Consider the following 27,848-nt stretch of genomic DNA (forward strand, 5'->3'; position numbering starts at 1 on the left):
TTATTCTTTTTCTGGCACAAAATGACTCTAATTTGCCTCTTTGCATTGGAATTGAAAACCCTTTTCTCCATTTTAACCTTAAATACTACACTAATTGTAATATAAATGAAACAAAATTAGAAAAATAAATATTTTAAGTTGTCATTAATGGACCATAATTATTGCACAAATAGTATTTAGTACCAAACGATCTCCTCAAATTATTAAATAAATATTATTGAACTCAAATATAGAACATTTATTTAATTAAAAAATAGTTAATGTGTATTGTCACATTTGACCACCAATGAGTCTGAGTGTGACCAATAAGTAAATAATCCCTGAGGGTTAAATACAAGAAAAACATTAACATTAATGTTGCCTCTCCATCAGTCTCCCAGAATAAAATGATACTGTAAATGTCTTCGACGTAATAATCAATGCACACGTTTCCCCAAAATTGATGCAAATACCTACCCTGGTAATCCAGAGTTCTCGCGAGAGCACAAGTTGATTTGCTCAGTGAGTTCCTCCAATGCACCAATCACAGCGGGTTATTTGATATAGGCGGGCCAGAGGCGAGATGACGACAGCGCTGTGACGTCGAAGTCATTAGTTAACATTGCGAGATGGCTATGGATGAACACCAGTTGTTTGAAACGGCTTTGGTCGCTACAATGAACGAGTTAGACTTGACTTTATATAAAACAGGAACAGAAGACGCCGCTCGAATCCTTCCTTTGCAAGAAGGGCGTTTTTCCTGTTTTGCCGACCGGATACGGCAAGAGTCTAATCTACCAGTTAGCGCCGCTGGTAGCGAAGCGTATGGGGATTATTGTTGTGATTGGTCGTAGTGTTATCCTATTGCGTGCTGTGAGATTTTCAAATGCATGCTTGGTGCCGCCCCTCGAGCTGGCCGATTTTCATTAGTCGACGCCACTTCTTGAGTCTCTCCATCATTGTCTGACTCCGGTTTGAACATAAAAGGCTAAAAGTTTTTACAATTGTGGTGTAGTCTCTACCAGCCGTTTGTTGTAGTCCTTAAAAGCAATTTCTTTAAGAGCAAATATCTCCCTTTGCTTTGAACTTTGAGCGTTATAACTTTGCAGATGTTGTTTATGCTCAAACAGCAACATTACACACTAACTAAAGCTAGAAAAGTGAAATCATAATCAACCACCCCTTTGACTGAGACGCTATTCGATCTGTTATACCACATTAAGTGCGCCAAAACAGTATTTATACGCTCTATGCACGAACGCTACTGACATATTTCCGGTAGAATCTCAGCCAGCGTCTTTACTTCCGCATAGCACATTCTATAGCGAAGTGTAGCCTACTAGCGGCAACACTTTCATAAAATTCATTTTCTCAGAAACAGAGACAACGATTTTAGAAACCGTTTCGCTAGTCAGATTTCGCATGATATGAGAGAATACACACCCTCAAAGTTGTCGATGTAGCTCGAAATATATATTAAAACGTACAAAATTTGAAAGCTGAGACTTTGTTTCATATCAAAAGCAGGGTTGACGATTTGGCGTGAGGTTTACTAAGGCAGAGTGAGAGCATGAGACAGAGCTTGGAGTGAGATCACATGCGGTTAGGGGAGGAGCCCTAATGGAGCCCCGCCCCCACCAGTCCCCGCCCCCCAATTTGACCCATTGTTCATAATTGACCGGCATTATAACAATTGGTAAATCTGATAAATGACAGAGCAATTCATCACATCAAATATACTCTTTAATGTTATATTTCAAAATTACAAACAAAAATGACAAAAATCTATCTTTAAATTACAGAAACGTCTGTCTGTCTGTCTGTCTGTGTGTGTGTCTGTTATTCGCATATCTCTCGAACCGTTAGTCCGATGGATTTCAAACTTGACAGGTGTCTCGCTACGGGCACGAGTAAGAGCAGTGCTAAGTTTGACATTTTTTGGATGAGAAATACAAAAGATATCGTTAAAAATACCAGTAAAAGAAGCACTTAGAAGGTTGTGGTTTAAAAATAAACATTCTGATAAGCTACACTGTTTACTTCTGAATATTATATTTTATTCTATTCACAGCCATCATTTGTAGTAACCTAGCATGCTCCCTGAATTCAATGCGTCCACAGTCTCTTTCACGGGCATCAAATCATGAAATGAATTTGAAATGTTATTCTGTGTTGAAATGTGTCTTAAGAAATAGTTTTGTGTTGTAAGTGTTTGTTGCACATTTTGATGCCTTGATAACAGGAGTAGGGGGCTCCCACTTGAAGCACTGTGGCTCGATGCCAGACATTTTCACTGTCATAATGGATGTGTTAAGTCCAGAGCATATAAAATGAAGAAATACATATTCATTCCTTCCCATACCCACTAACATTTCACTTAGTTTCAGATAGGCCAACGTAAGCTAGCCAAACTGAGCCAAAGCTTCTGGCCTGGTTGCAAAGTAGTTGTAGAGTTTTTGACTGCATCAATAATAATGTAGCCTATACGATGGGCTATATATTAAATGTTCTAGCCCAGGGGTTTTCAAACTTTTTGTGTGTGTGGACCACTATTTGTAAGCAAGAATTTTTGCGGACCACCTCATAATACACATAATAAAATATGTCTACACAGAGTCCTACCTGAATTAATCTGCACCTCTAAATAGGCTTATACTAGCACTAAAACTATAACTGGTAATCACATCAGTACAACAGGCTTGTTAAAAGAAAGTTTACTGCACACGACGGCTGCCACATATTTAATTTATTTATTTACTCAAGCGCCTGATCGAGGGCATAATCAGGTTATATATAGACACTGGAATATAGTCAACATTTCAAAACCTTTGGCGATTTTAGGGGATTATTAATCTTCAGAGTTTTACAAGTCCTCAAAAAGTAGCCTAGCTAGGCTTGAGTTTGTCCACTTAACAGCACATCTGCAAAACATTTCAGAAACGCGAGATCAAGAAACTAACTGGAAATTAAAATAATAACAGGCCTTTTTCATTCCATTTATAAACATTTCGTTTCATATAAACTGTCTATGCCTAACTGTGCGTTCACACACCGGACGCGAATAGCGCCTCAAATTCAAAAAGGGATCATATGTCAAATTCGCGCCTGCCGCGTCTAGTGATACGCTTGACCACTTTGTATCAATTCGAAATACACGGTGTGCCGACGTGTGAGCGTGTGAACTGGTTGAATTGCGTGTGACGGCCAATGCATGAGACTTGAGAACCTTGACTGAAAGCTTATCTCACGGCAAATGTGTGAGAGCTGGCAACCACTGTGGTGAGGAGTAAGGGGAGGCTGCAGACCTGGAGCCGGTAGATCTACGCCCCAAGCAGTTTTACGCCCCTGGCAGTTTTACGCCCCTGCTGTTCCTGATGCGTCCAGTAGGGGGAGGCTGTACATTGACACGAATTGATTGAGGTATAATAAATAATCCGCTAAAGTTATTGTTGTTTAGCAATGATGCAACATTTATTATTTATAAACGAATAGCTTGATAGAGCTAGGTAGATATCAATTCATTTATTTATATCAATGGATAGGTCTATCATTTATTTCGAGAGACAAAAAGTTCTGGACGGTCAGGTTGATGGTCTGGCTTAAATGTATAAGTTATAGCTTACCACGTGTAAGTTTAGCTGCCCCTAGTCTTCTCTACTCACTTTCAAAATTAATTTTCTTTTGAATGTTCTTTTGTTGCCCGTCTTTATCTTGCCTCTTCTGGTAAGACTCCTTTACTCCTTTCTGGTTTGAGTTGTTTCTTATAAAATGAGATCTAACTATCTCATTTATATCTAAATATAAATTTTTCTTAAAATAGCGTACTGATCTGGATTAAAATGTAGGCTGTGTGCACTTAAAGTGGGATTTTTCTTTGCCAAGTAACTTGCATGATGCATCCCAGTGTGTTTGCTTTAGCTATGGAAATCTCTCTCTCTCTCTCGAAACTTTTATAAACTATAAACACCCATCTCTTTTTTAACTGCATTCCAAACCAATAGCTTCTCTAGTAAATAAATGACTTACAGAGACATACAAGGACATGTTTTTAATGTCATTTTTTAAAATTTTCTCTGCACAGTCCATCATCAGTGGCCAAAAGAAATCAAAGTGTCTTGACACTTTTTCCAAAAGTGTTCCACCAACAAGTACCTGTGCCGTTGTACTTTGAAGATCAGGAGCAAATTGATGCAATCCACACTCATCTGACATAAATTCTGGGCAACACAGACACACACACACTGTGACTAGATCAAATTCACCATGGATGTCCTTTTTATATTTTTTCTCAGTTGCTTTGGTGCATTTCTCAGATCACACCTGAAATCACATCATCTTTCACTGGTGCACATCATAAAAGCAATTTCTCATTTTATACAAATTGCAAATGCTTTGGTACATTCATGCAATTCATAATGTACAACTGTCTGCTGTTTCCTACATTATCAACTCTTTATGTCATGTTGATCAAAATATAGGCCTATTATGCTATTTCTCTGTTGAATTGTCATACTCCTCAAAACATCTAGGCATTAGTTCCTTGCATAAGTCATTAAATGCAAAATGGCTGACTAGTTGTCATAAACTGTTAAGCATGTTTTCAATACATTTCTATTACACTTTATTTTGTAAATGTGTCCTGAATTGATGAATTGCGGAGGTGTATTTAGAATTTCACTAATGAAGGAAAAAATGAATTGATATAATGAATAATGATGAAATGTACAAAAGCAACTGTGATAAAAAATTAAGGATTCAGGAATTTTATACAAAATTTAACAGTGAGTCCTGCTGCTTTTGAATTTGACAAAATAAAATTCACCATGGATGTCCTTTTTACATTTGTTTGTTTAATTTTATTTTAATTTTTTATCAGTGAGCAGAAGCACTTTGACAGGAGGATAGAAAAACAGTTAAAGCAGAGTGGCAAGCCATAGGGGAGTCATCATAATTCATAAATGGTGTTGATAAATAATGTTTTTGTGAACAAAAATATTGTCTCTTTCTTATAAATGGCCCTTGGAATTTTAGAAAAGGGATAAATTGTGTTTGTCTTCATAAAATGCTATGAAGGACACTGTTTTGTAGCTGTATGATGACTAAGTGAATAGTACAGCAGATATTTAATCCAGGATCCATATGATTACACGGTGCTGTATGTCTAATGGGCTAAATATGTTTAATATCTAATTGTAACTTTATATAAATTCACAACAACATATTTCACTCAGTCTCCTGTATAAAAACATACAGTGAATATTCTATTATTATTAATTAGTATTATTATTATTACTATTTATTCAATATTAATGTATTCAATATTCAATTAACTATTCTATAGTAGGTCATATATCATTACTTGTCATCTGATCCAACTATGTGTGTTATTTTTTAATTCATGAAAACAAATAGTCTTCTGTATAGGCTGAGTGAAGCCCAACCTAATATCTAGAGATATTTTAATCCATAGTGCAGTGCAGATTTATACTAAAACGTTTAATATTTAAATTAACAAAAACCACAAATTCGGGCAAAATCTATGAACTGGACGGTTATTATTGTGTAAGTTTTGAGCATCGATTTAATGGTGTTATTTCGCAGCATATCCCCCTACTGGACGCATCAGGAACAGCAGGGGCGTAAAACTGCCAGGGGCGTAAAACTGCTAGGGGCGTAGATCTACCGGCTCCAGGTCTGCAGCCTCCCCATATAGGTGGTGAGCGTTGCGGGGAGGTTTATGCTACTCAGAGAGAGCTATGCAGTTTTGCATTAGTATTTCCTTTGACCTCAATAGCAGATTTTCAGACGTCTAGACACCCACAAATAATAGCATTCCAGTAAAAGCAAACTTTACTTTAATGACAAGAGCAACAAGGATAATTCAGTAGGCCCTCATGTATGCACAAAACAAATATATGTAAATCAATTATTTATAATTAAATGTCGAACTGACAAATTTGCTTTGAAAAGAATGGTTAATCTTACATCTTTGTTTTGCAAAATGTTTCCTTCATTGCAGTTTTCTTTGTATAAAATAAGTTGTCCTCCCTGCCATGACTAGGAGTTGTACAGCCTAATGGCCAGTGGGCCGAAAGAGTTTTTAAATCTGTTGGTGGAGCTGGGCTCTGCCCTTTCATGCAGTCCATATTTGCTGTCCAATCCAGCTTGTCATCCAGTAGAAGTCCCAGATATTTATAAGTCCAAGTGTCTACCCGCACACTCGTTGATCCGAAATCCAAAATGGCGGCCACGTGCAACTAGCCTATTATCATGATAAGCAATTCTCTCTGTAGTTAAACATTAAAACACAACATGCCACAGGAAAAGTGTTAAGAAGCATGGCATCCACAACAAATATTTATATATTGAATATAATTTTCTTTGGTAACTTCTCAGTCATGATTTCATGCAATTTAAGTGTTTAGCTCCATTAATGAGAATGTCATATTTAATCTAAATTTTTATATCATAAGTAAAACATAGTTTAAATCATTATTTTATTTATTTAAACTGTTATTGTGAACATGCATTGAACATGGGCTGGTGGGGGATTGGGGGGGGATTCCTCGGACAGATTGTTCCGGGTAATTTAGGTGGAAACGCGGAGTATGACTTTTTTTTTTTTTTTTTTGCTAAATTATGCTGGTCAAGAAATCATCTGTTTTCTTTATTAAAAAAAAAAAAAAACTTTGTCCATGACGGAAAAGGCATCTGTGACTGAAGTCTATTGTTAACATCAGTTGTCAACCCCAGTACCAGCTGTTAAGATCATTAACTACTCTATAGTTCTTGTTTCTTCTGATATGATCGCAAGCATTACAGGCATGCTCAGAACCAAAGAAGCCTGTTCTTGCAACAAAATGTTCCTTCCAGGTGAAGAACTGCCTGTACAAATCATAATTTTGGTCCAGAAGCTTAAGATGTTCAGCTAGCTCTTTGGGGGAGTTGAAGTCATCCACATGGATAAAGGCACTTCCTGGTATGAATTCCTCATAGTTCTTCCTGGGTGGGCCGAGGACCACGGGAACAGTGCCGAGAGATAGAGGGTTGTACAGTTTTTCTGTAATGTAGTCTTTATGGATGGAGTTCTCAAAGGACAGGTAGAATTTACAGCTGGACACCACATCTGAATAATCTTTATCACTAATGCGCCTGTTGAAGTGATTTCCGTAGGTTTCTATACTAATGTGTTCTTTTAACTCTTCGTAGTATTTTGACCGCTTAAAGTTTGAGTTCCAGTTACTTACAATCCAGCAAACAAGTTTATTCTTTTGTGGGATTTCATCATGTTTCTTTCCACCAGTGTTCTCTGAGATTCGCCCGTAAGGGACCATGATGTCTGAATCTTGTCTGTAAGTCATGGTCAGATTAAACAGATTGTTTAGATTTGACCGCTGTCCTGAGTTACTGGGAGATTCCATGTTCATCCAGACCCATTTCTGGAATGGAGGTCGTGGAAGTTTCGGCATGTTGGACAAGTCCCCATAGATGTCTCTGTGATGAAATAAAACGCCATGTGCTTTGTTAAACTGACTCTTGTCGACTGTCAAGTGGCAGCCGTGGATGTTGTACATTGAACTACAGAGTCCTAAATCAAACTGTTGCCCAAAAGGCCACATCCAGATCAGGAGAATGGTGTCTAGATCGCCTCCCTGCGATGAAGCCGCTTCTGTTTGTGTTAACTGGTGTCTGACAGAGGTGAAGTTCACCATACAGGTGTTGTTCACTATTTGGATTTGATTTTCCATCTTAAGAGCATTGATGCAGATGTTTCCGCAGACATCATGTTTGGGAACGGCTGGACAGTTTAACCAGTTTACTGATGGCTCATAATACATGTAGAATATTGCTGAGAAAAATGTCATCAAAACCACTGCGATGAAGAGGTTCTTACAGGATCTGGAGGAGTTTTGGGACTCCATCTTTGACCTTCTGTGGAGAGAGCATGAGTAAGTGCTGGTGTTTAAATATATTTCTAGATTTGTGTCATAACTGCTCTGATTAGCTCTATAATTCATATCTTAGGAAGAATTTTTTTTTCATAACCCATGAAAGGCTACTTAAAGCAGCACCAGGTAACTTTTCAACCTTCATAATATATTTCCAAGACTCTTGTGATGGTACATCGACTTACAATAGGTTGAATGACACGTCTGCCATAGCCTGACGGGGTCTGTATCGTTTTTAATCGTACTTTTAAACTTCGGGGTTCGGGTAGTAACCAGAGCACAAAAAGAACTACAAAATTTGACTGCTTTATGGCATAGGCTACCACACTTCCCCCAACACGTCATCACATGCTGTTGGACTTGTAAGTATATTGCTTATATTGTATATCACTCGGACAAGCTTTCACTCGTTGGTGTGAGCTAAAAAGCACCTGGCGTTCTTGTTGATGGATTAGTAACTTGGACATCTTCGGAGACTAGCTGTGCTTGTTCGATGTCCAACGATTGTAACGCGTTCTGTTTATTCCCCAATCGAACTCGTGTAACTGTCTGTCACACGTTCTACCGTCCACAGCATTACTTGATAGACAAAAATAGGACAAGAATGAGCATCAAACAGAAACAACCCGCTTACAGGGTGTTCGAGGCGCACATACAATACAGACTGCCGACAGTTAAACAGGGTGCGCGCAGCTCTTAAAGGGGACACACCTTATTTCCACTCGTTACAGCTTCCATCCGACTGAACAGGGACCGGTATACGGGGGGAGGGGATCAGGCCGTGAGTGAAGAGACTGCTCTGCGTGAGTGGTATTTACGACAGTAACGTTAAATACAAGTATTCCACAGCGACTCTAGGGGTCGTTGTTTGACCAAAACGGAATTCCTACCTAGTGGGGCTTTAAGGGCACATGGTTTCAAGGACACAGATATAACCCTTGTGGCAATTATTAGGGCCCAAGCCCTGAAAGGGCGAAGCCGACTTCCACCAGCCCAACAGGAAGTCGGCTATTATGGGTTGTTTGGAGAACGCTTGCTCTGGTATTTGAAATAATCCTCCTAGGCAATTCTTTCAATTCCCACCAAACTCGGTCAGCATAAAGTCAAGACATTGAGGATGCTAAATTGCGGACGGATTTTTGATATCTCGAACGGTTTGGCCGTGGCGAGGAAACTAATTTATGGCAAGAAAAGATAAAAACGAACGTGCGTGCGTGCGTGCGTGCGTGCGTGCGTGCGTGCGTGCGTGTGTGTGAGTGTGTGTGTGTGTTTTAATGTATTATTGGTCATGAAGTAATTAAAAACAGCTGATCTGCTTATTTGGAGATCAACAAATTGGATGTGTTTAAGACAAAATCTTGCACTTAAGCAAGGTTACTACAGGTTACACATTGAGTTGACAGATTGAACGTTCTTGTTTTCCTTTTTTTTACTTCAAGATCTGAGGTGAATTATCCATTGGTGCTTTCAGTACGGCTACAAATGGAACACTAAATGATGTACTAAATTATACATTTAGACATTTCTGTTGCACTTAAGAAACATAAATGGCAAACACACCAATAGCGGAGCGAAACATTGTTGCTTGTTTGAACCTTGTTCGAGTTCGGTGCAGAGTTCTCCGATGCCAGCCACAAATGTCTCCAAGTCAGATAAAACTGTGCTGATATTCTCAACACTGATGCGTAAAACAGGGGAAACACTGCACCATGTACATTAATCCAGTTAGAATGCTTTTCAACCCACAAATTTACTATGGATTTACTGTAGTAACACTAACTGTAATTATGGTATTGTGGCAGAAATGTGGCAAATACATATTGAATTGTATTATGTTATTGTCAGGGTCCTGTCCATGTCTCTGTTCAATGTTTCTTTGATTGTCTTGTGTCTGAGCACATGGCTCTGTCTCTGTTTGTGTTGGCCATGTGCTCCTCTCATCCAGTTCTTCAGGACTATGGCTAAGGGCCATGAGTACGATGATGCGGCCCCTCTGTCTGTCTGGATGATCCCCTGCCACAGTGGGAGATGGAGCAACTGAGGACTTTGGAGTCGAGTCCGCTCGAGTCCGCTCAAGTTACCCCAGAGTCTGTCGAGTTCGTTCAATTCACCTCAGAGTCCGTCGAGTCCGCTCAAGTCACCCCAGAGTCAGTTGAGTCCGCTCAATTCACCCCAGAGTCTGTCGAGTCCGCTCAAGTCACCCCAGAGCCAGTCGAGTCAGGTCAATTCACCCCAGAGTCAGTCGAGTCCTCTCAAGTCACCCCAGAGTCCGTCGAGCCTGCTCAATTCACCCCAGAGTCTGTCGAGTCCGCTCAAGTCACCCCAGAGTCAGTCGAGTCCGCTCAAGTCACCCCAGCTCAAGTCACCCCAGAGTCTGTTGAGTCCGCTCAAGTCACCCCAGAGTCAGTCGAGTCCGCTTAATTCACCCCAGAGTCCGTTGTGTCCGCTCAATTTATCCCAGAGTCTGTCGAGTCCGCTCAAGTCACCCCAGAGTCAGTCGAGTCCGCTCAAGTCACCCCAGCTCAAGTCACCCCAGAGTCTGTTGAGTCCGCTCAAGTCACCCCAGAGTCAGTCGAGTCCGCTTAATTCACCCCAGAGTCCGTTGTGTCCGCTCAATTTATCCCAGAGTCTGTCGAGTCCGCTCAAGTCACCCCAGAGTCAGTCAAGTCCGCTCAAGTCACCCCAGAGTCAGTTGAGTCCACTCAAGTCACCCCAGAGTCAGTCGAGTTCGCTCAAGTCACCCCAGAGTCTGTTGTGTCCGCTCAATTTACCCCAGAGTCTGTCGAGTCCGCTCAAGTCACCCCAGAGTCAGTCAAGTCCGCTCAAGTCACCCCAGAGTCAGTCGAGTCCACTCAAGTCACCCCAGAGTCAGTCGAGTCCGCTCAAGTCACCCCAGAGTCAGTCGAGTCCTCTCAAGTCACCCCAGAGTCCGTTGTGTCCGCTCAAGACACCCCAGAGTCCATTGTCTCCGCTCAATTTACCCCAGAGTCCGTTGAGTCCGCTCAAGTCACCCCAGAGTCAGTCGAGTCCGCTCAAGTTACCCTAGAGTCCGTCGTGTCCGCTCAATTTACCCCAGAGTCTGTCAAGTCTGCTCAAGTCACCCCAGAGTCTGTCGACGACTCTCAAGTTACCCCAGAGTCCGTCGTGTCCGCTCAATTTACCCCAGAGTCTGTCGAGTTTTCTCAAGTCACCCCAGAGTCTGTTGAGTCCGCTCAAGTCACCCCAGAGTCAGTCGAGTCCACTCAAGTCACCCCAGAGTCAGTCGAGTCCGCTCAAGTCACCCCAGAGTCTGTCGTGTCCTCTCAATTTACCCCAGAGTCTGTCGAGTCCGCTCAAGTCACCCCAGATTCTGTCGAGTCCTCTCAAGTTACCCCAGAGTCAGTCGAGTCCGCTCAAGTCACCCCAGAGTCAGTCGAGTCAGGCGCCCCAAGTTCAGTGGTCCTCAGGCCAGTGGTCCCGTAGGACTAGAGTCAGGAGAGCTCAAACCCTGAGTGAGGAGGTCACTAATCCTATGGTCCAGAAGGACCCAATACAGTTGGTCCTGTATCCGGGGATTACAGAGGTGTTTTTTTCTGGTGGAACCAACCCCTAACCCACCTACTTTACCAGCTATGCCTGTGTTGAAGGAACCTGTGACTGCACAGCCTGAATCATTTACCAGTCCTGTCATATCCAAGGTGGGCGTCAAATCAGATACTATCCAGTCAAGTCATGCCCACAGAAACCGACCCTGCCAGTGATGTTACTTCCCCAGAAGCTGCACCTGATCTGGCCACGGCGGTCATTTCAGGGCGTCTTGATCTGCCAGCTATAGGCATGGAGGCCACCTCTGAACTTTTCACTAACCATGACTCGCCCAATTAGAGAATTCCTGCCAGTCTGGCCATGTACTCTGAGGTCATTCCTGCCAGTCACGACACAGTCAAGAAGTCTGCATCATCCCAGAAGTCTTCAGCATGTTCTGTCTTCTAAGTCTAATGGAGCCTCTAAAGCTGTGCCTGACGTCACGTTGGTCCAGAAGTCGGCAAACCTGCCAGTGCAGTTATGGTCCCTGAATATGTTCTCCACCTGTGAAGCAAGCCCCGATCTCTAGTGGTGTCACTAATTGGATTCCCATCCCACCCTCGATGTTGCCTGGCCAACATAATCCTCCAAAGCCAGCTCTTCCCTGGGCAGTTTCAAACTATCCTGCTGGACTGATTCCTACCTCCCAGTCCCACGTCTTGTGTTCCCTGGCTGTGATGGGACTCCAATGTTAAAGGGGTCATATAATGGTTCATGCACTTTTACACGTTGATTGTACTGAAATGTGTGTTGGCAGTGCCTGTACACAACCATCATAAAATGATAAAAATCCATCCAGTCGTCTTTTTTTAATCTTCTTATATGTTTTCCCCCATCTCAAATCAAGCCGTTCGATTTTGTGACGTCACACAGTTGGATGCCCCTCCCACGATTGTTAATTGACAGCAGCGTTTCAACACAGACCCGCCCTCGCTCGTGAGCGAGCTGTCAATCAAAGTCCGCGCGGACCGGCGCGGTCATTGTTGATAGCTGGAGCACTGTCTATGAGCAGAATGGCGTCTAAGCGATTGTGGTGTTCTGTTCTTGGGTGTAATAACGAACACAGCATCATTTTGATGTTCCTAAATCCGAACCGCTGAAGAGGCAGTGGCTGAGTTTGTTTTCGAAGGGAATATTCCCCACGATCAATGTCAATGCTTTCATGTTTGCGCGAATCATTTCACACACCAGACTGCTTTACAAACGAGGGTCCAGCCCGATCTCATCCCAAGGCGTCATATACTGACGCTCTTGACATTTCGTCTACATCCAACGCACATGGCACACTTTAGCATCAATATGAGACGCAGATAGATATGGGCCAGAAGGCGCCTCCTAGCGGTCTAACCCTAACCCTACCCCAGACCTAAACGTACCCATAACCGAACAGAGCTCTGTGCGTGTCATATTGATGCTAAAGGGTGCCATGTGCGTTGGATGTAGACGAAATGTCAAAAGCGTCAGTATATGACGCCCTAGGATGAGAATGCGTTGGAGGGTCAGTAAAGCTGGTTTTGCTAAGAAGCTGCTCCTGAAAAAAGGATCGGTACCAACTATTCGTGTTCCTGCTGCACCTCCAGAATAACTGAAGTGAGTGTAACGTTTTATTAACCTTTATATTAATATTTATATTAATCTTTGCAAATCGCTTGCTGCACGCTTCACGATGAATGCGGCTGTTTAAACTCAGGGTGCATTACGGCATGTTTTCTATGTACGACGTTCTCGATATAATTCATAATCCCACGTTTATAATGAACAACGCGTTATGGTTATTGTGTTATTGTGTTACGGTGTACGCACAGAACAGAGGGGCGGAGTCAGCAAAGCTAATTATCATTTAAAGACACATGCACTTAAACGGCGTGCTGAAAACAGAGCTGTTTTTGACCAGGTAAAATGAGTGTTTTCTTACAATACTAATGAGAATTTTTAATTAAAGTATATTACAAACTTTTAATTTAGACCCTAAAGAATCTTAGCTTGTACAAGAATGGCATTATATGACCCCTTTAACACCCCGCCCGCCCACCCTCACAGTTATTACCCCATTTAACTCCTTTGCCCAGTGTGGATAACTGGAGGCGTCTTTTGGGGGTTACTGTCAGGGTCCTGCCTTGTCTGTCTGGTCTCTGTTCAATGTTTCTTTGCTTGTCTTGTCTGAACACATGGCTCTGTCTCTGTTTGTGTTGGCCATGTGCTCCTCCTCCAGCCTTGTCCCGCCTCCTCATGTCCAGTTACCGCACCCCCTTGTTTCATCCTTTGCTTGTGTGCTCAGCTCCTTTTATATTGTGTTTCTTTTCCTAATGACTCTGCTGGTTCATTGTGTGTATGTGTTGCTTGCAGATCTTGTCAGTCAGTGCTAGATTTAGTTTTTCTAGTTTTGATAAATAAAAAATTTCTTTTGATAAATCAAGTTTCCTTTGTTCCTGTTTTAACTCTAGTCAAGTTCCAAACTTTTGCTTCAGTTTTCTCAAACCCTATTTTGTTTCTCTTTAGGTTTAGTTCTTATTCTGTTTAGGCTACTGTTTTTTTTTATTACAAATACCACAGACACGATATACAGTACAGGCCAAAAGTTTGGACACATTACTATTTTTAATGTTTTTGAAAGAAGTTTCTTCTGCTCATCAAGCCTGCATTTATTTGATCAAAAATACAGAAAAAAATGTAATATTGTGATATATTATTACAATTTAAAATAATTGGTTTTCAATTTATTATACTTTAAATTATCATTTATTTCGGTGATGCAAAGCTGAATTTTCAGGATCATTACTCCAGTCTATCAAATGATCCTTTAGAAATCATTCTAATATGATGATTCATTATCAAAGTTGGAAACAGTTCTGCTGCTTAATATTTTTTCATAACCTGTGATACTTTTTTAGGATACTTTGATGAATAAAAAAAAAAGAAAAAGAAAAAAGAAAAGAAAAAAAATAAGCAAATGTTTTCAAGATGGAAATCTTTTATAACAACAATATACACTACTGGTCAGTAATTTGGGGTCAGTAATTTTTTCTTTATTTTTTTAAAAATAAATCAATAATTTTATTCAGCAAGGATGTGTTAAATTGATAAAAAGTGATAATAAAGAAGATTTATATTAAAAAAAATTTTTTTTATTTTGAATAAATGCAGTTCTTTTTAACCTTTTATTCATCAAATATATTAGGCAGCAGAACTGTTTCCAACACTCATAATAAATCAGAACATTAGAATGATTTCTAAAGGATCATGTGATAGACTGGATGTCACATGTGACACTGAAGACTGGAGTAATGATCCTGAAAATTCAGCTTTGCATCACCGAAATAAATGATAATTTAAAGTATAATAAATTGAAAACCAATTATTTTAAATTGTAATAATATATCACAATATTAAAAAAAATTCTGTATTTTTGATCAAATAAATGCAGGCTTGATGAGCAGAAGAAACTTCTTTCAAAAACATTAAAAATAGTAATGTGTCCAAACTTTTGGCCTGTACTGTATTTCCTTTTTTACTATGGTATACTGAGGTGCGATGCTTGTGGTTATCATGATCTACAAATATATGATGCTATGGAAGATAAATTTGAATAAGAGTAGAGTTCTAACTCAAAGTATTTATATTGTACTCTATAAAAGTTAGGTTGTTACAGTTTTTACAGATAATTAATGTTTTAATAATGACTGGACAATGGACTGCATTTATATAGCGCTTTCACAGACCTTTGGCCACCAAAGCGCCTCACATTCATTTACATCCACATCTCAGGGCCTGTTTACACGACACCGTTTTCAACTAAAAACTGAAATCTTTTTATGAGTTTTGGCCGTTCTGTTTTGGTGGTCTGAAAACCAAACTTTTGAAAACTATACGGGCATGCACATGTGTATTACGTTTTTAGTCTATAGACATGACCGTTCGGGGCAATTGATCTGTAGAAGAATGCATAGTCTTTCTTTACAAAAAAACCACTGGCTTGTGGTCTATAATGTTGTCATCTGTGCAAAGATAAAACTCTTCCATTTTTACTACATCGTTGTCATGTAAACATACCCTCAAGCTACTGTGAAATATGCAGTTCCAAGAGAAAAAAACATGTAATATTAGTAATTAATATTATCATTGATAATTAATTATTGTTGATGCTACCAAACCAGCTGGTAGTGCCACCGTACTGGTGCTACTGTTAGTCTGAGCCCTGACATGATCCTTCAGAAATCATTCTAACATGCGGATTTGCTGCTCATGAAATATTTCAGATTATTATCAATGTTGAAAACTGTTTTTGTGGAAACCATGACATAAATTCTTTCAGGATTCTTTGATGAATATAAATTTCAGAAAAGCTAAATTTATTCATCTTTTGTTACATTATAAGTGTATTTATTGTCACATTTGATCAGTGTATCCTTGCTGAATAAGTATTCATTTATTACAGTAATTTTTATTTCTTCAGAGTTACAGTAAATTTGATGATATTTTTGAGGTTTTAGTATTAAATGAGGAGCTACATAAGAACTTATGGAGACTCACCTGTGATGTTCTGTCAGAAAATCCCACAGTCTTAAATCATCTTTCGTCACAATCCCAGTACAAGTTCTTTATACTTCAGAAATACAACAAAAATGCTGCAATTGTCAATGAGTGATAGATTTACAATAGATCTTCTCAGCTCTTAATCCCTCCCACAGCTCTGCATCACATTCACCACAGATGAAACACGGAAAAAATGATAACCTAACAATAACAACTGACGGAAAAATATTTTTAATATTACTGAATATCCAATTTTTATTTAAATGTTTTTTGCATTTAATTGTATCACGTTCACTCCGCTTATGTTTGTAAAACAAAAGTTAACTTAATCCTTTTGTGTTTGGACTACATGAATAATGAATGCATTAACTGAAACTAGGCAGCCTTGGATGTGTTAGTTTGTGTTTTTGAAGTAGAACAGTAGGAATAGGAAAGAACAGTTATTGATAAATGCACAGTAAGTTAGAAATATAAAGAGGCAGGAGTTTTTGTGTGGTTTCACACTGCAGAAGTAGAGCTTGTGTGGTTAGTCTGTAGAATGGTGTCGTGACAGACAGCGGTGAACTCAGTTTCAAAGAGAAGAAAATAAATAACTTTTCTACTGTTGCATGCTAGGTAACAGGGAACAGTGAGTTTTGTTTTTATACTATGTTGGGCAAAATGGTACAATTAGAGACAATTACATTTAGACAACAATATTTTGGAAATCTAGTAAGATTGCAAATGTGTCTATGCCAAGTCAGAACATTGGTGGTTTCTGAAAGTGCGTCACTGAGTTTCTGGGCAAAGCAGTTCAGTTTGGGTAAAATAAAAGTTTTTATTTGAATTTTGTTTTATTAAATAAAAAACACAATGTTTAAGATCTGAGTAAGAGACGGCAAACTAAATCAGTCAACCTGCTGACTCTGATGAATGTTAACCAACTCAACATCTGTGAAACTGAAGCACTGAGGGTTTGTCTTCACTGCTGTGGTTGTGTGTTCCTCCGTGTGTATCTGATGACGGGGTTGTATGGTGTGTGAATCATGGTGGTGTAGTTCACAGCGGGAAAGTGTCCGTCTACCAGATCAAAGTTGTACAGTCTCAGCATCGTCGACCAGATTGTTTTAATCTGTACGTAGGCGAAGTTTTCTCCAATGCAACGATGACGACCTGTGGAAGATCAACCAGCAAACACCACAAGCACTGTTAACGTCTCAGCCGTGCCTTTATCAAAGGTTTTACTGTGGTTCTGCTGACATTAATGAGTCACAGAAATTTTATTAAAAAAGTAAAAATCAAATCTTCATTGTATGATTTAAATATTGATTCTTTTTAAAGCTGCAAAAGTTAAGACAATAGCAGTGGTCCTATTTTGGTCTTATTTTGTAAGTCGCTTAGGATAAAACATCTAACATGCCTAAGACTTTTGCACAGTACTGTATTTTCCTAAACACGTTTTACCAAACGCTTCCACTAGATGAAATTCGCATTTATTTATATTTATTTATTGCGCTTATACAACACGGATTATACAAGTATGGCTGTTTTTTTCAGGACCATTTAACCTTTTTGAATCATGTCCAGCAAGTGCCAAATCCTTTACCAAGTTTTGTAACATTCCGATAAAGTAAAAAAGACAAAACGTAAAAATTTTCAGGCAAAAATGACCGAACAGCACCAGAAGATTTAGACAAAACTGACTGTGTGTTCTGGGAATACTCACCAGGATGGGCATTTTGACATATTGTATGCATTTGACCATTTATACATAAAATATCATGTCATGAAATTCATGTTATATTATTATTTTTCCACGAGAGGTCGGCAAAGACTCCCAATGTAAGATAATTAGAGCTGAATTAAAAGGGTTATGCATGAAATAGTGAGTTATTTTGAATTTAAGTTGAAAGAATGTGAGGAATGTGCTTAAATGACTATTTATTTATTATTTATTGATTAAACCTAGTAACGTAAAGGTAAATAAAATAACAAAAATAAAAAATATTCTCAAAAAAATATGATCAAAATGAAATAAAATCAGCTTTCTGGACAAAAAAAAAAAACGAAGTATAATTTTAAGGCTTCGGGTCATTTTGACCCGCGAGGGAAAGATGAGGGTTAAACGGCCTGTCCATTCAAAATCACATGATCTCACCTGCTCCAAACGGGATGTAAGCGAACTTCTCTCCGGCTGCAGGGTTGTCGTGTAAGTATCGGTCCGGGTTAAACTCCTCCCGCTCTTCCCAGGTGTCCCGAAGACGGTGGTTCACTGTCGGAGACACACACACCTGGTGTCCCGGCGGGATGATGTATTCACCGACTCTCTGTTGAGGAAGCAGAAACACACAGGTCAGTCCAAAGCATCTCATGGCTTTAATACCAGCAGGGTTTCAAATCAACTTTTTCACTCACCGGCCAATTTGGCCACGAAATTAAGTTACCGGCCAATCAGAACTTCTACTAGCCAAAAAAAAAACTATGTTTACTATGTCACATTTTACTATAAAATTTAGATTTCATACATTCATCACATGTATGTTTGTCACATTCATCCAGCATCTCCTCTCTTCCTCTTTATCCTCATCACCATAAATGTGTTTTAGACAGATCAATCCTGTACACAGAACACCAGAAAATGTAGGATGTTGGAAAATAACAATGTCTTTTCTGTCACCAAATGCTTTTTAATATTCGCTTTTGCTTCAATGCAAATGAACAAGCACAGTTATGTGTAGTGTAGTGACGTGTGTGTTCAAGTAAGCCAGATATGAGCAGATTCTGCGCAACACACTGTGTTTAATATATCATGATGAACCACGAGTATTTGTGCTAAATCTGCTCAGATTTATCTTACACGAACTTCCCCAGCAAACTGAGTAAATATAATAACCCGCCAGATTGGCTCGTGATTTGACAGCATAACCTGCCACTGGTGATTCTTGTTAGTTTCAAACCCTGAATATCAGTAATGCTCGTACCTGAGGCGTCCTGGCCATCCTCATCATGGTCATTATAGGGGGTCGCAGTCGTAGCGTCTCCTTCAGACAGCGGTCCAGCAGACTCAAGTCTTTAAGCTGTGAGAGACCAGAACAGTTCTTCAGCATCTGGGTCACTAAACATTAAAAATCAAATCCACGCACACTGTACGGCTGCTTGAATACTTCTCTTATATGAGGATGAGCATGTTTTCCGTCAATCAGAAACGCTCCGGACACATGACCAGTAAAAGTTTATAGTTCGGATATAAGCACTGATGTCTATGGTAGTGATCAGAATAGAGTAAATCAGCTTTTGAAAGTAACTTGATCAAATAAAGATTGTATCGATTACACTGTTCCACCAGTAGGTGGCGACAAGTGACTGTTATAATAATGTGTATTCGTCATTAAATCATTAATTCAAAAGATTTGTTCAAAAACGCTGATTCATCATCCAGTAATGAAACTAGTGAAGTCTTTATGAGTGAGTCATTGAATCATTCACTCAAACGGATTAAAACAATTAATCAAATAGATTTAAATGTGTTTTATTTGCTTTAGTTCAGTGATCATTTAGTGACCGTTGAGCACGGCTGAGTGAGTTCAAGGTACACATTCTCATTATGTTTGTCGTTACTATAAGCAAATCTCTTTTGAATTTCACTAAAACCAATGTGTATGTGCAAACAGATCTCTTCCCATCTCTTCCCATCATGCAAGCGCACGTCATCACTTCGAGAAAACCAATACAAAAATATATATTTAGAGATTACAAAAATATAATGCTGAAAATATCATTTCATTATGGTTTATTTATGATAAATGTGGTCTGAAAAATCTACAGAGAGGCTGAGTCTGGACAAGTATGGAAAATGTGTCGGAAACCCTAAATAACCGTGATATTTAACGTTGATTTAGTTTTTGTTTTAAAGTTGTTAGTTGCATAATTCTGACCAGAATCCCGCGTTTGGACGGACATGCAGTGCTTCTCTGATGCTCGTTTAGTTCCTATCAGTCGTTTCCAGTCGTTTCTGTCAGACTTTCCAACCAGACCATAGAGAAATATAAACTAGACTGTGACAGGATTAGAGCGGTTTGCCTGTGCAAGGCTAATGACCACAGTGATGTCGGTGTTTCTTGGGCCATTTATCTCGATGACTGTCACAGAGAATGACTTGAAGGGTTAGTTCACACTAAAAGGGTAATTACTCACTCTCATGTTGTTCCAACAAATGAAGATGTTTCTGATGTAATCTGAGAGCTGTCTCACTCCTCCATAGACTTCGATTGGATCGAAACTTGCCGGCCCAGAGAGTTAGTAAAGACAAATGTTTAAAATAGTCCAAGAGTCTACAGTGGCTCAACCTTAAGTTTATCAAGCGACGAGAATAAAAACAAAAATAACGACTTTCTTCGGTGTTTCCCCAAGTGTAGTCACTCGGGCTATTTTAACAATGTCTTTACTAACTTTTCTGGGCTGGCAGATCTCGATTACCCATCAGCCTATGGAGGAGTGAGACCGCTCTCAGATTATATCAGAAATATCTTAATTTGTGTTCTTACGGGGTTGGAACAACATGAGGGCGAGTGATTACTGACAGAATCTTCATTTTTGGATGAATTAACCCTTTAATGGTTTGACTGACAGCACTAAAGCAGAACATCACCTGGTCGTAGTGTAGAGGAGGAAGGTCTTCTCCACACACGGTCTTCTGTTCGTTATAGCAGCGTTCCTGCAGTGCTCTGTCCCGTGCCAGGAAGAAGCCCATCCATGAGCTGGTGGTGGAGGACGTGTGCTGACCCGCCAACAACAGGCCAATCAGCATCCCGGCGATCTCGTCATCACTCAGGGGACGCCCGTCTCTACAGGGACACATCACATTCACACTAAGTCTTGTAATCATTTGCTTGTGTTCACAGATCCTCCACAGGGTGGCGGTGTCTTCATGGATGTTTAGCACACCGGAACTCAAAGATGGAGTGTGCAACAAGGAAATTAGTGTTATGTAAATTAAACATTTATATCTTTATGAATAGTAGATTTTTTATTATAAAAAATAATTATAATAATCTTTAGAATTATTTAATAAAATATCATAATATAATACATTATTATTATAATTTCATAATTTTTATAATTATTTTTAAGTTTAATTATATTTGTATAATATATATAAAAATGTATAACATATCATATTTTTTATACATAAAACGTATATATAATATTATATATGTAACATCATATATAATTAGTTCCTTTACATTGTAAACAAGTATGTGTGCACAACATGGAGATTAGTTGTTATAAATTAATTTTTATAAGTAAGTTTTTTATTTTAGAATAATAATTAACTAGAAGTAATTGTATATAATTTTATATTATATCATTTGATATTACTTTATATTATTATAATTAATTATTATTATATATATATATTTAAAAATTATATATATATATATATATATATATATACTGTATATATGATTAATTTAATGATTTAATTTATTTTTATTTTTTTTACATTTAAATTTTAATAAATGTAATAAATTATATATTTTATATATAATATTTAACATTTAACTGGTTGCAAATCCGAGGTTATTCATGGATGAACTGGCCCAAACCCTGCTGTAAACAGTGTCATTTGGGTTTAAATGATCCAGTTGTGTGCAGTCAGTGATTTCTCAGTGTGTGTGTGTGTGTGTGTGTGTGTGTGTGTGTGTGTGTGTGATGGTGACATACTTGTATGTGGCGTCTATGAGCGTCTGCAGGATGTCGCTGTTTTTCTCCTGGGCTTCTCTCCGCTTCTTGATGACGTTATAGAAGATCTTCTTGATCTCTAAGTGCGCCCGATCCCTCCGTCTGAGAACAAAGAGCAGAAACACAACGTCACATGAACGTCTGAAGCTCTTCCTCGTGTGTGTGTGTGTGTGTGTGTGTGTGTGTGTGTGTGTGTGTGTGTGTGAGTGTGTGTGTACCTGAAGCTGGGCAGAGGCCAGGCCTCGTGTGTGTGAGTGTGTGTGTGTGTGTGTGTGTGTGTGTGTGTGTGTGTGTGTGTGTGTGTGTGTGTGTGTGTGTGTGTGTGTGTGTGTGTGTGTGTGTGTGAGTGTGTGTGTACCTGAAGCTGGGCAGAGGCCAGGCCTCGTGTGTGTGAGTGTGTGTGTGTGTGTGTGTGTGTGTGTGTGTGTGTGTGTGTGTGTGTGAGTGTGTGTGTACCTGAAGCTGGGCAGAGGCCAGGCCTCGTGTGTGTGAGTGTGTGTGTGTGTGTGTGTGTGTGTGTGTGTGTGTGTGTGTGTGTGTGTGTGTGTGTGTGTGTGTGTGTGTGTGTGTGTGTACCTGAAGCTGGGCAGAGGCCAGGCCTCGTGTGTGTGTGTGTGTGTGTGTGTGTGTGTGTGAGTGTGTGTGTGTACCTAAAGCTGGGCAGAGGCCAGGCCTCGTGTGTGTGTGTGTGTGTGTGTGAGTGTGTGTGTGTACCTGAAGCTGGGCAGAGGCCAGGCCTCGTGTGTGTGTGTGTGTGTGTGTGTGTGTGTGTGTGTGTGTGTGTGTGTGTGTGTGTGTGTGTGTGTGTGTGTGTGAGTGTGAGTGCGTGTGCGTGTGTGTGTGTGTGTGTGTACCTGAAGCTGGGCAGAGGCCAGGCCTCGTGTGTGTGTGTGTGCGTGTGTGTGTGTGTGTGTGTGTGTGTGTGTGTGTGTGTGTGTGTGTGTGTGAGAGTGTGTGTGAGTGAGTGTGTGTGTGAGTGTGTGTGTGTACCTAAAGCTGGGCAGAGGCAGCCAGCCGGGCAGAAGCCAGGCCTCGTGTGTGAATCCTCCGTCCAGATCTGCGTAGAGTTGAGCGACTCTCTCGTCCAGCATGTCCCGGATCTCACGGCCGTGAAGACAGCGGCTGGCCGTCAGGATGATCAGCTCGGATAACGCCTCGAACAGATCTGAACACAGCGTTTAACACCTTAGAAATACTGTCTCCTATTCCTGTTTAGCTGTTTCTTTTTCTTAAAGAGGATCTATTCTGCTCGTTTACAAAGTCTGTTGTTTTCAGGCTCTACTAGAACAGGTTTTCCTGCTTGAATGTTGATTATTCTCCTCATATTCTCCATTGTTGCGGCTCCTCTCTTCCCAGTCTGTCAGTAACGCTCTGTTTAGTTCCTGTCTCTATGAAGCCCCTCCTCCTGAAAAGCACACTGTGCTCTGATTGGTCGGCTGGAGCAGTGTGTTGTGATTGGTCGTGTCTGGGAAATGTCCCGCCTCTTACCATAACTGCCAGTTTAACACACTACTAACTAACTCACCCAGGCCCCGCCCCTTTATTCTGCGTATGAATTATTATAATGAGGAATATTGTGACGTGTTTGTTCCCGGAAGAAACTCAAGACTACAATGGAGTCGTTTCAGGAGTTCAGGAACACTGACACTGATATAGAGAAGAACTGGAGCTTCTTCATCATCAAACATCAACATTACACACTGAACACAGATGCTGTTCAATAGATGTTCCTGGTCTAAAAGTGAACGATTCATGAGTGTATGATACTGTAAAGGAAAAGAAGCTGATGTGTCCGTCTCCTTACTTCTCTCTCCACTGTCTCCCCATCGTTTGAAATAATCTTTGGTTTCTTCTTCGATTACTTCGACGTGTTGTTTGAACTGTGCGATGTTCAGTCCGGTCTTCAGCATTTTCTTCTGCTCCAGAAATAACTGAGAAACAAACGCAAATCACATCAACAAATGAAGGAAAGAGAAAAGCAGCCGTTTGGAGTTCAGAACGACTACAGAACTACACAACTTCAATGTTTTTCCCATAACAGGATCTAGTGAGCCGTCTTGGAAGCAGACAGCGCAGGCCAAAACCATTATTGCTTTGTACATGCCAAAGAATTATCTCTAAATATCTCTAAAATATGTTCATATTTACGGTAAAAAACTGGCAGCTGCGGTTGCTAACATATTCTTTACGGTAAATTTCTGGCAACATCTTAGGTTTTACAAGCTTAACTTATATTTATATTAACAAAAACTGTATTTCATTATCTGATATAATGTTCATTTACTGATCTATTGAAGTACTGATATCTGTTTTGTACTATTGTAATACACTGACAACCACCAATCACAGTGGAGATGAGAGTCACATGATGAATCAAAGCTCATCACAAGCAGCTTTAACACAAGCTGAGAAAGCTAATACTAATATATTGAAGGTGTACATTCACACTAACACTAAACACCAGCATGGTAATACACAGGAAATGTTTAAATGCAATATACATTAAATGTAACATAAAACCCTAATCTACACAACTGAGTAGAAAAAATATATGAAAAAACAGTTAATTCAACATAAATACATCAAATGTGAAGTGTCACGCAGGGAATTGTGGGAATGTCAATTTACGTTTTTTCCCAATAAATTATACAATGACTTTTCACTTCCAAACACTGTAAATTTAACAGTATTTTACTGTAAAATTATATTAAATGTATGATTAGACCTATCACAGTTATTCACCGTGTACAGTACAGAAACGGAAAGCATTTTTACAGTTTTTTACCGTTAAAATCATGATCATTTTTAAGGATTTAAAAATATTTTATTTAGATTGTACCCACAAAGAGTAATTTCTAGCTAGTGAAACAAATATATTTGTATATTGACTATAGCAATATAAATAAGCTTGTCAATCTACATATTAAAATTCTCCAGGTTTGGCGGGACTGTGGGATCTTACCGGATTGGGCACGTCGTACGCGACGCCCTTGCCGAACACAGGTGTGGTGAGGCGCGCGTACACGTCCTCGGCGTTCAGATCCTCGTTCTTGCTGTTGAACATGAGCGCGGCCGAGTCGCTGCCCAGGAGATACGTGAAGGTCTTCCCCACCATAGTGAAGCTGACCACGGGCCCGTACTGAGAGACATCATCATCATCATCATCATCATCACCATCATCATCATCACCATCATCATCATCATCATCATCATCATCATCAGATCAGAGAACCAGCCTGGGTTCCACTCGAGTCTGAGAGTTTCACGCTCACCTTCTCGTACGCCTGCTCCAGGAACTCTATGGGACTCTTGCCGAAAGCCACAGCGTGACCCAGGAAAGGAATACTGGACGGGATATGAGGAGGAAGTTTCTGAGGGAAGGAGAGAAACTGACATGAACCTTTATATGTGTGATAGATAGATGGAACGATGGATAGAATAATGGATAGATAGATAGATGGAACGATGGATAGAATAATGGATAGATAGATAGATAGATAGATAGATAGATAGATAGATAGATAGATAGATGGAACGATGGATAGAATAATGGATAGATAGATAGATGGAAGGATGGATAGATGGAACGATAGATAGAATGATGGGGATAGACAGATAGATAGATAGATGGAACGATGGATAGAATAATGGATAGATAGATAGATGAAGGATGGATGGATGGATGGAACGATAGAATGATGGGGATAGATGGATAGAATAATGGATAGATAGATAGATGGAAGGATGGATAGATGGAACGATAGATAGAATGATGGGGATAGACAGATAGATAGAATGATGGAAGAATAAATAGATGGAACAATGGAAGGATTGATGGAATGATGGAACGGTAGATAGATGGAACAATGTAACAATCGATGATAGACAGATGGAACGGCAGAAGGATAGATAGATGGAATGATGGAAAGTTAGATATATAAATCAATGGATGATGCAAGGATAGATAGATGGAAAGATAGACAGAAGGATAGATGGACAAATGAAGGATAGATAGATAGATAGATGGATGGATAGATGGAACGATATATAGAATGATGAAAGGGTGGCTAGACAGATAAATGGAACGATAGAATGATGGAAGGGTGGATAGACAGATAGAAGAATGGATAGATGGAATGATAGATAGAATGATGGAAGGGTGGATAGACAGATAAATGGAACGATAGAATGATGGGTGATAGGTGGAACGATAGATAAACAGAACAATGGAAGCATACATAGAACAATATATAGAATGATGGAAGGGTGGATAGACAGATAGATGGAACGATAGAATGATGGAAGGGGGGAAGGGTGGATAGACAGATAGATGGAACGATAGATAGAAGGATCGACAGATAGAATGATGGAAGGGTGGATAGACAGATAGATGGAACGATAGATAGAAGGATCAACAGATAGAATGATGGAAGGGTGGATAGATAGAAGAATGGATAGATGGAACGATAGATAGAATGATGGAAGGGTGGATAGACAGATAGATGGAACGATAGATAGAAGGATCGACAGATAGAATGATGGAAGGGTGGATAGATAGAAGAATGGATAGATGGAACGATAGATAGAATGATGGAAGGGTGGATAGACAGATAGATGGAATGATAGATAGAAGGATCGACAGATAGAATGATGGAAGGGTGGATAGATAGAAGAATGGATAGATGGAACGATAGATAGAATGATGGAAGGGTGGATAGACAGATAGATGGAACAATAGAATGATGGAAGGGTGGATAGACAGATAGATGGAACGATAGAATGATGGAAGGGTTGATAGACAGATAAATGGAACGATAGAATGATGGGTGATAGGTGGAACGATAGATAAACAGAACAATGGAAGCATACATTGATGGAACGATATATAGATGGAACAATGGAACGGTCGATGATAGACAGGTGGAAGGATAGATAGATGGAATGATGGAAGGTTAGATAAATCAATGGATGATGCATGGATAGATGGACAGAAGAAGGATAGATGGATGATGGATAGATAGACATAGATAGAGAGATTGAATGATCAATTTATATATATTCAGAAGGATGGATAGATAAACAAATGAATAGTGAATGATGTATGTATAAAAAGAACATTAGAAAGATAGATGACACGTGACAAATTTTATTCACTTTATAGATCCAATCCAACTTTATTTGTTTAGCACTTTAAAACAACCAAAGTTGACCAAAGTGCTGTAGAAATCATAAATAAAAAACATAAAAGCTCACATGAGGCGCAAAATGACATATAAAATACAACAATAAAATGAAAATTCGGGAACTGATAGTTCGGGAACATCTGTATAGATGACACAATAGACAGCACTCTTATGGAAACAGTTACTGCACCACACAGACATCTCAGTGCATTACAATGCAATACATCTTTTCATGCCGTCAGTCAATCAGTTCCCGAATTGCTGGTTATTATAATAATGATATGCACTTACTTCATATTCCTCGTGCTGCTTTCTGAACATCAGTTTACTGAGATACGCCAGTGTGAGGGTGAACACAGATGCGGCCAGGAGCAGTGACGTCACACTCATCTTCTCCACGGTCTTCTCGATCAGCACACTGCTCATCTCCAGGATCGTCATCTTACTGACTGTTTAATAACGCATAGAGAAAGGTGTTGCCGAAAGGTAAAGAGCTGACAGACCGCTGAGCTCCACTGGCATCTCACTGATACTGGTATCCCGATAAACTTTAATACCTGCCCGTCTCCGTTCACAAGGTTCCGCCCCCGCCTGATGTCAACAGCCCGCTCATTGGTCAATTTGGCGTGTCTATCAAGTAACTCCATGCTCCGCGTGCGTCGTCTCGCACGCTGATTGGCGGATGACGCCTGAACTGATGTCTGATTGGCGGACGCCTCCTGAACTGATGTCTGCTTATATGATGTCACCAGCGCCGCTGTTGGTCCAGTTTTTGCGTCTAACGGCACGAGTCTCACGCACACCTTTATTAACCGGGAAGTGCGTTGTATATCAATGTAAAAAATCTGATCTGAATAGATGATTGCCGACCAAATGTGTTTAAATGTCATTTAAGAGAAAATTTTACATTTGCAAGCAT

At 39.8% G+C, this 27,848-nt stretch overlaps 2 protein-coding genes across 3 annotated transcripts; both read right to left on the bottom strand.

Annotated features, from left to right (window-relative positions):
• Nucleotides 1-5,817: 5,817 nt before the first annotated feature.
• Nucleotides 5,818-16,162, bottom strand: LOC309511361 (4-galactosyl-N-acetylglucosaminide 3-alpha-L-fucosyltransferase 9-like). 2 transcript variants are annotated; one of them, XM_082186555.1, is made up of 2 exons: nt 16,023-16,162; nt 5,818-7,911 (listed from the first exon to the last, which is right to left on the bottom strand). In XM_082186555.1, exon 2 carries the CDS (start codon nt 7,899-7,901, stop codon nt 6,723-6,725), a length of 1,179 nt encoding a protein of 392 aa, XP_082042681.1. In that variant the 5' UTR covers nt 7,902-7,911; nt 16,023-16,162; the 3' UTR covers nt 5,818-6,722. The 2 variants fall into 2 exon arrangements, with proteins under 2 accessions (XP_082042681.1, XP_082042682.1); XM_082186556.1 differs by having other exon boundaries at nt 5,818-7,908; nt 16,023-16,119.
• Nucleotides 16,163-16,817: 655 nt separating this feature from the next.
• Nucleotides 16,818-27,501, bottom strand: cyp51 (cytochrome P450, family 51). The gene is made up of 10 exons (XM_082186539.1): nt 27,221-27,501; nt 25,019-25,117; nt 24,709-24,885; nt 23,551-23,677; nt 22,737-22,911; nt 21,729-21,848; nt 20,653-20,848; nt 18,986-19,081; nt 18,163-18,331; nt 16,818-17,177 (listed from the first exon to the last, which is right to left on the bottom strand). Exons 1-10 carry the CDS (start codon nt 27,368-27,370, stop codon nt 16,987-16,989), a joined length of 1,500 nt encoding a protein of 499 aa, XP_082042665.1. The 5' UTR covers nt 27,371-27,501; the 3' UTR covers nt 16,818-16,986.
• Nucleotides 27,502-27,848: the final 347 nt, after the last annotated feature.

Source organism: Leuciscus leuciscus, assembly GCF_965113295.1.
Source record: "Leuciscus leuciscus genome assembly, chromosome: 12".
Taxonomy (NCBI): domain Eukaryota; kingdom Metazoa; phylum Chordata; class Actinopteri; order Cypriniformes; family Leuciscidae; genus Leuciscus; species Leuciscus leuciscus.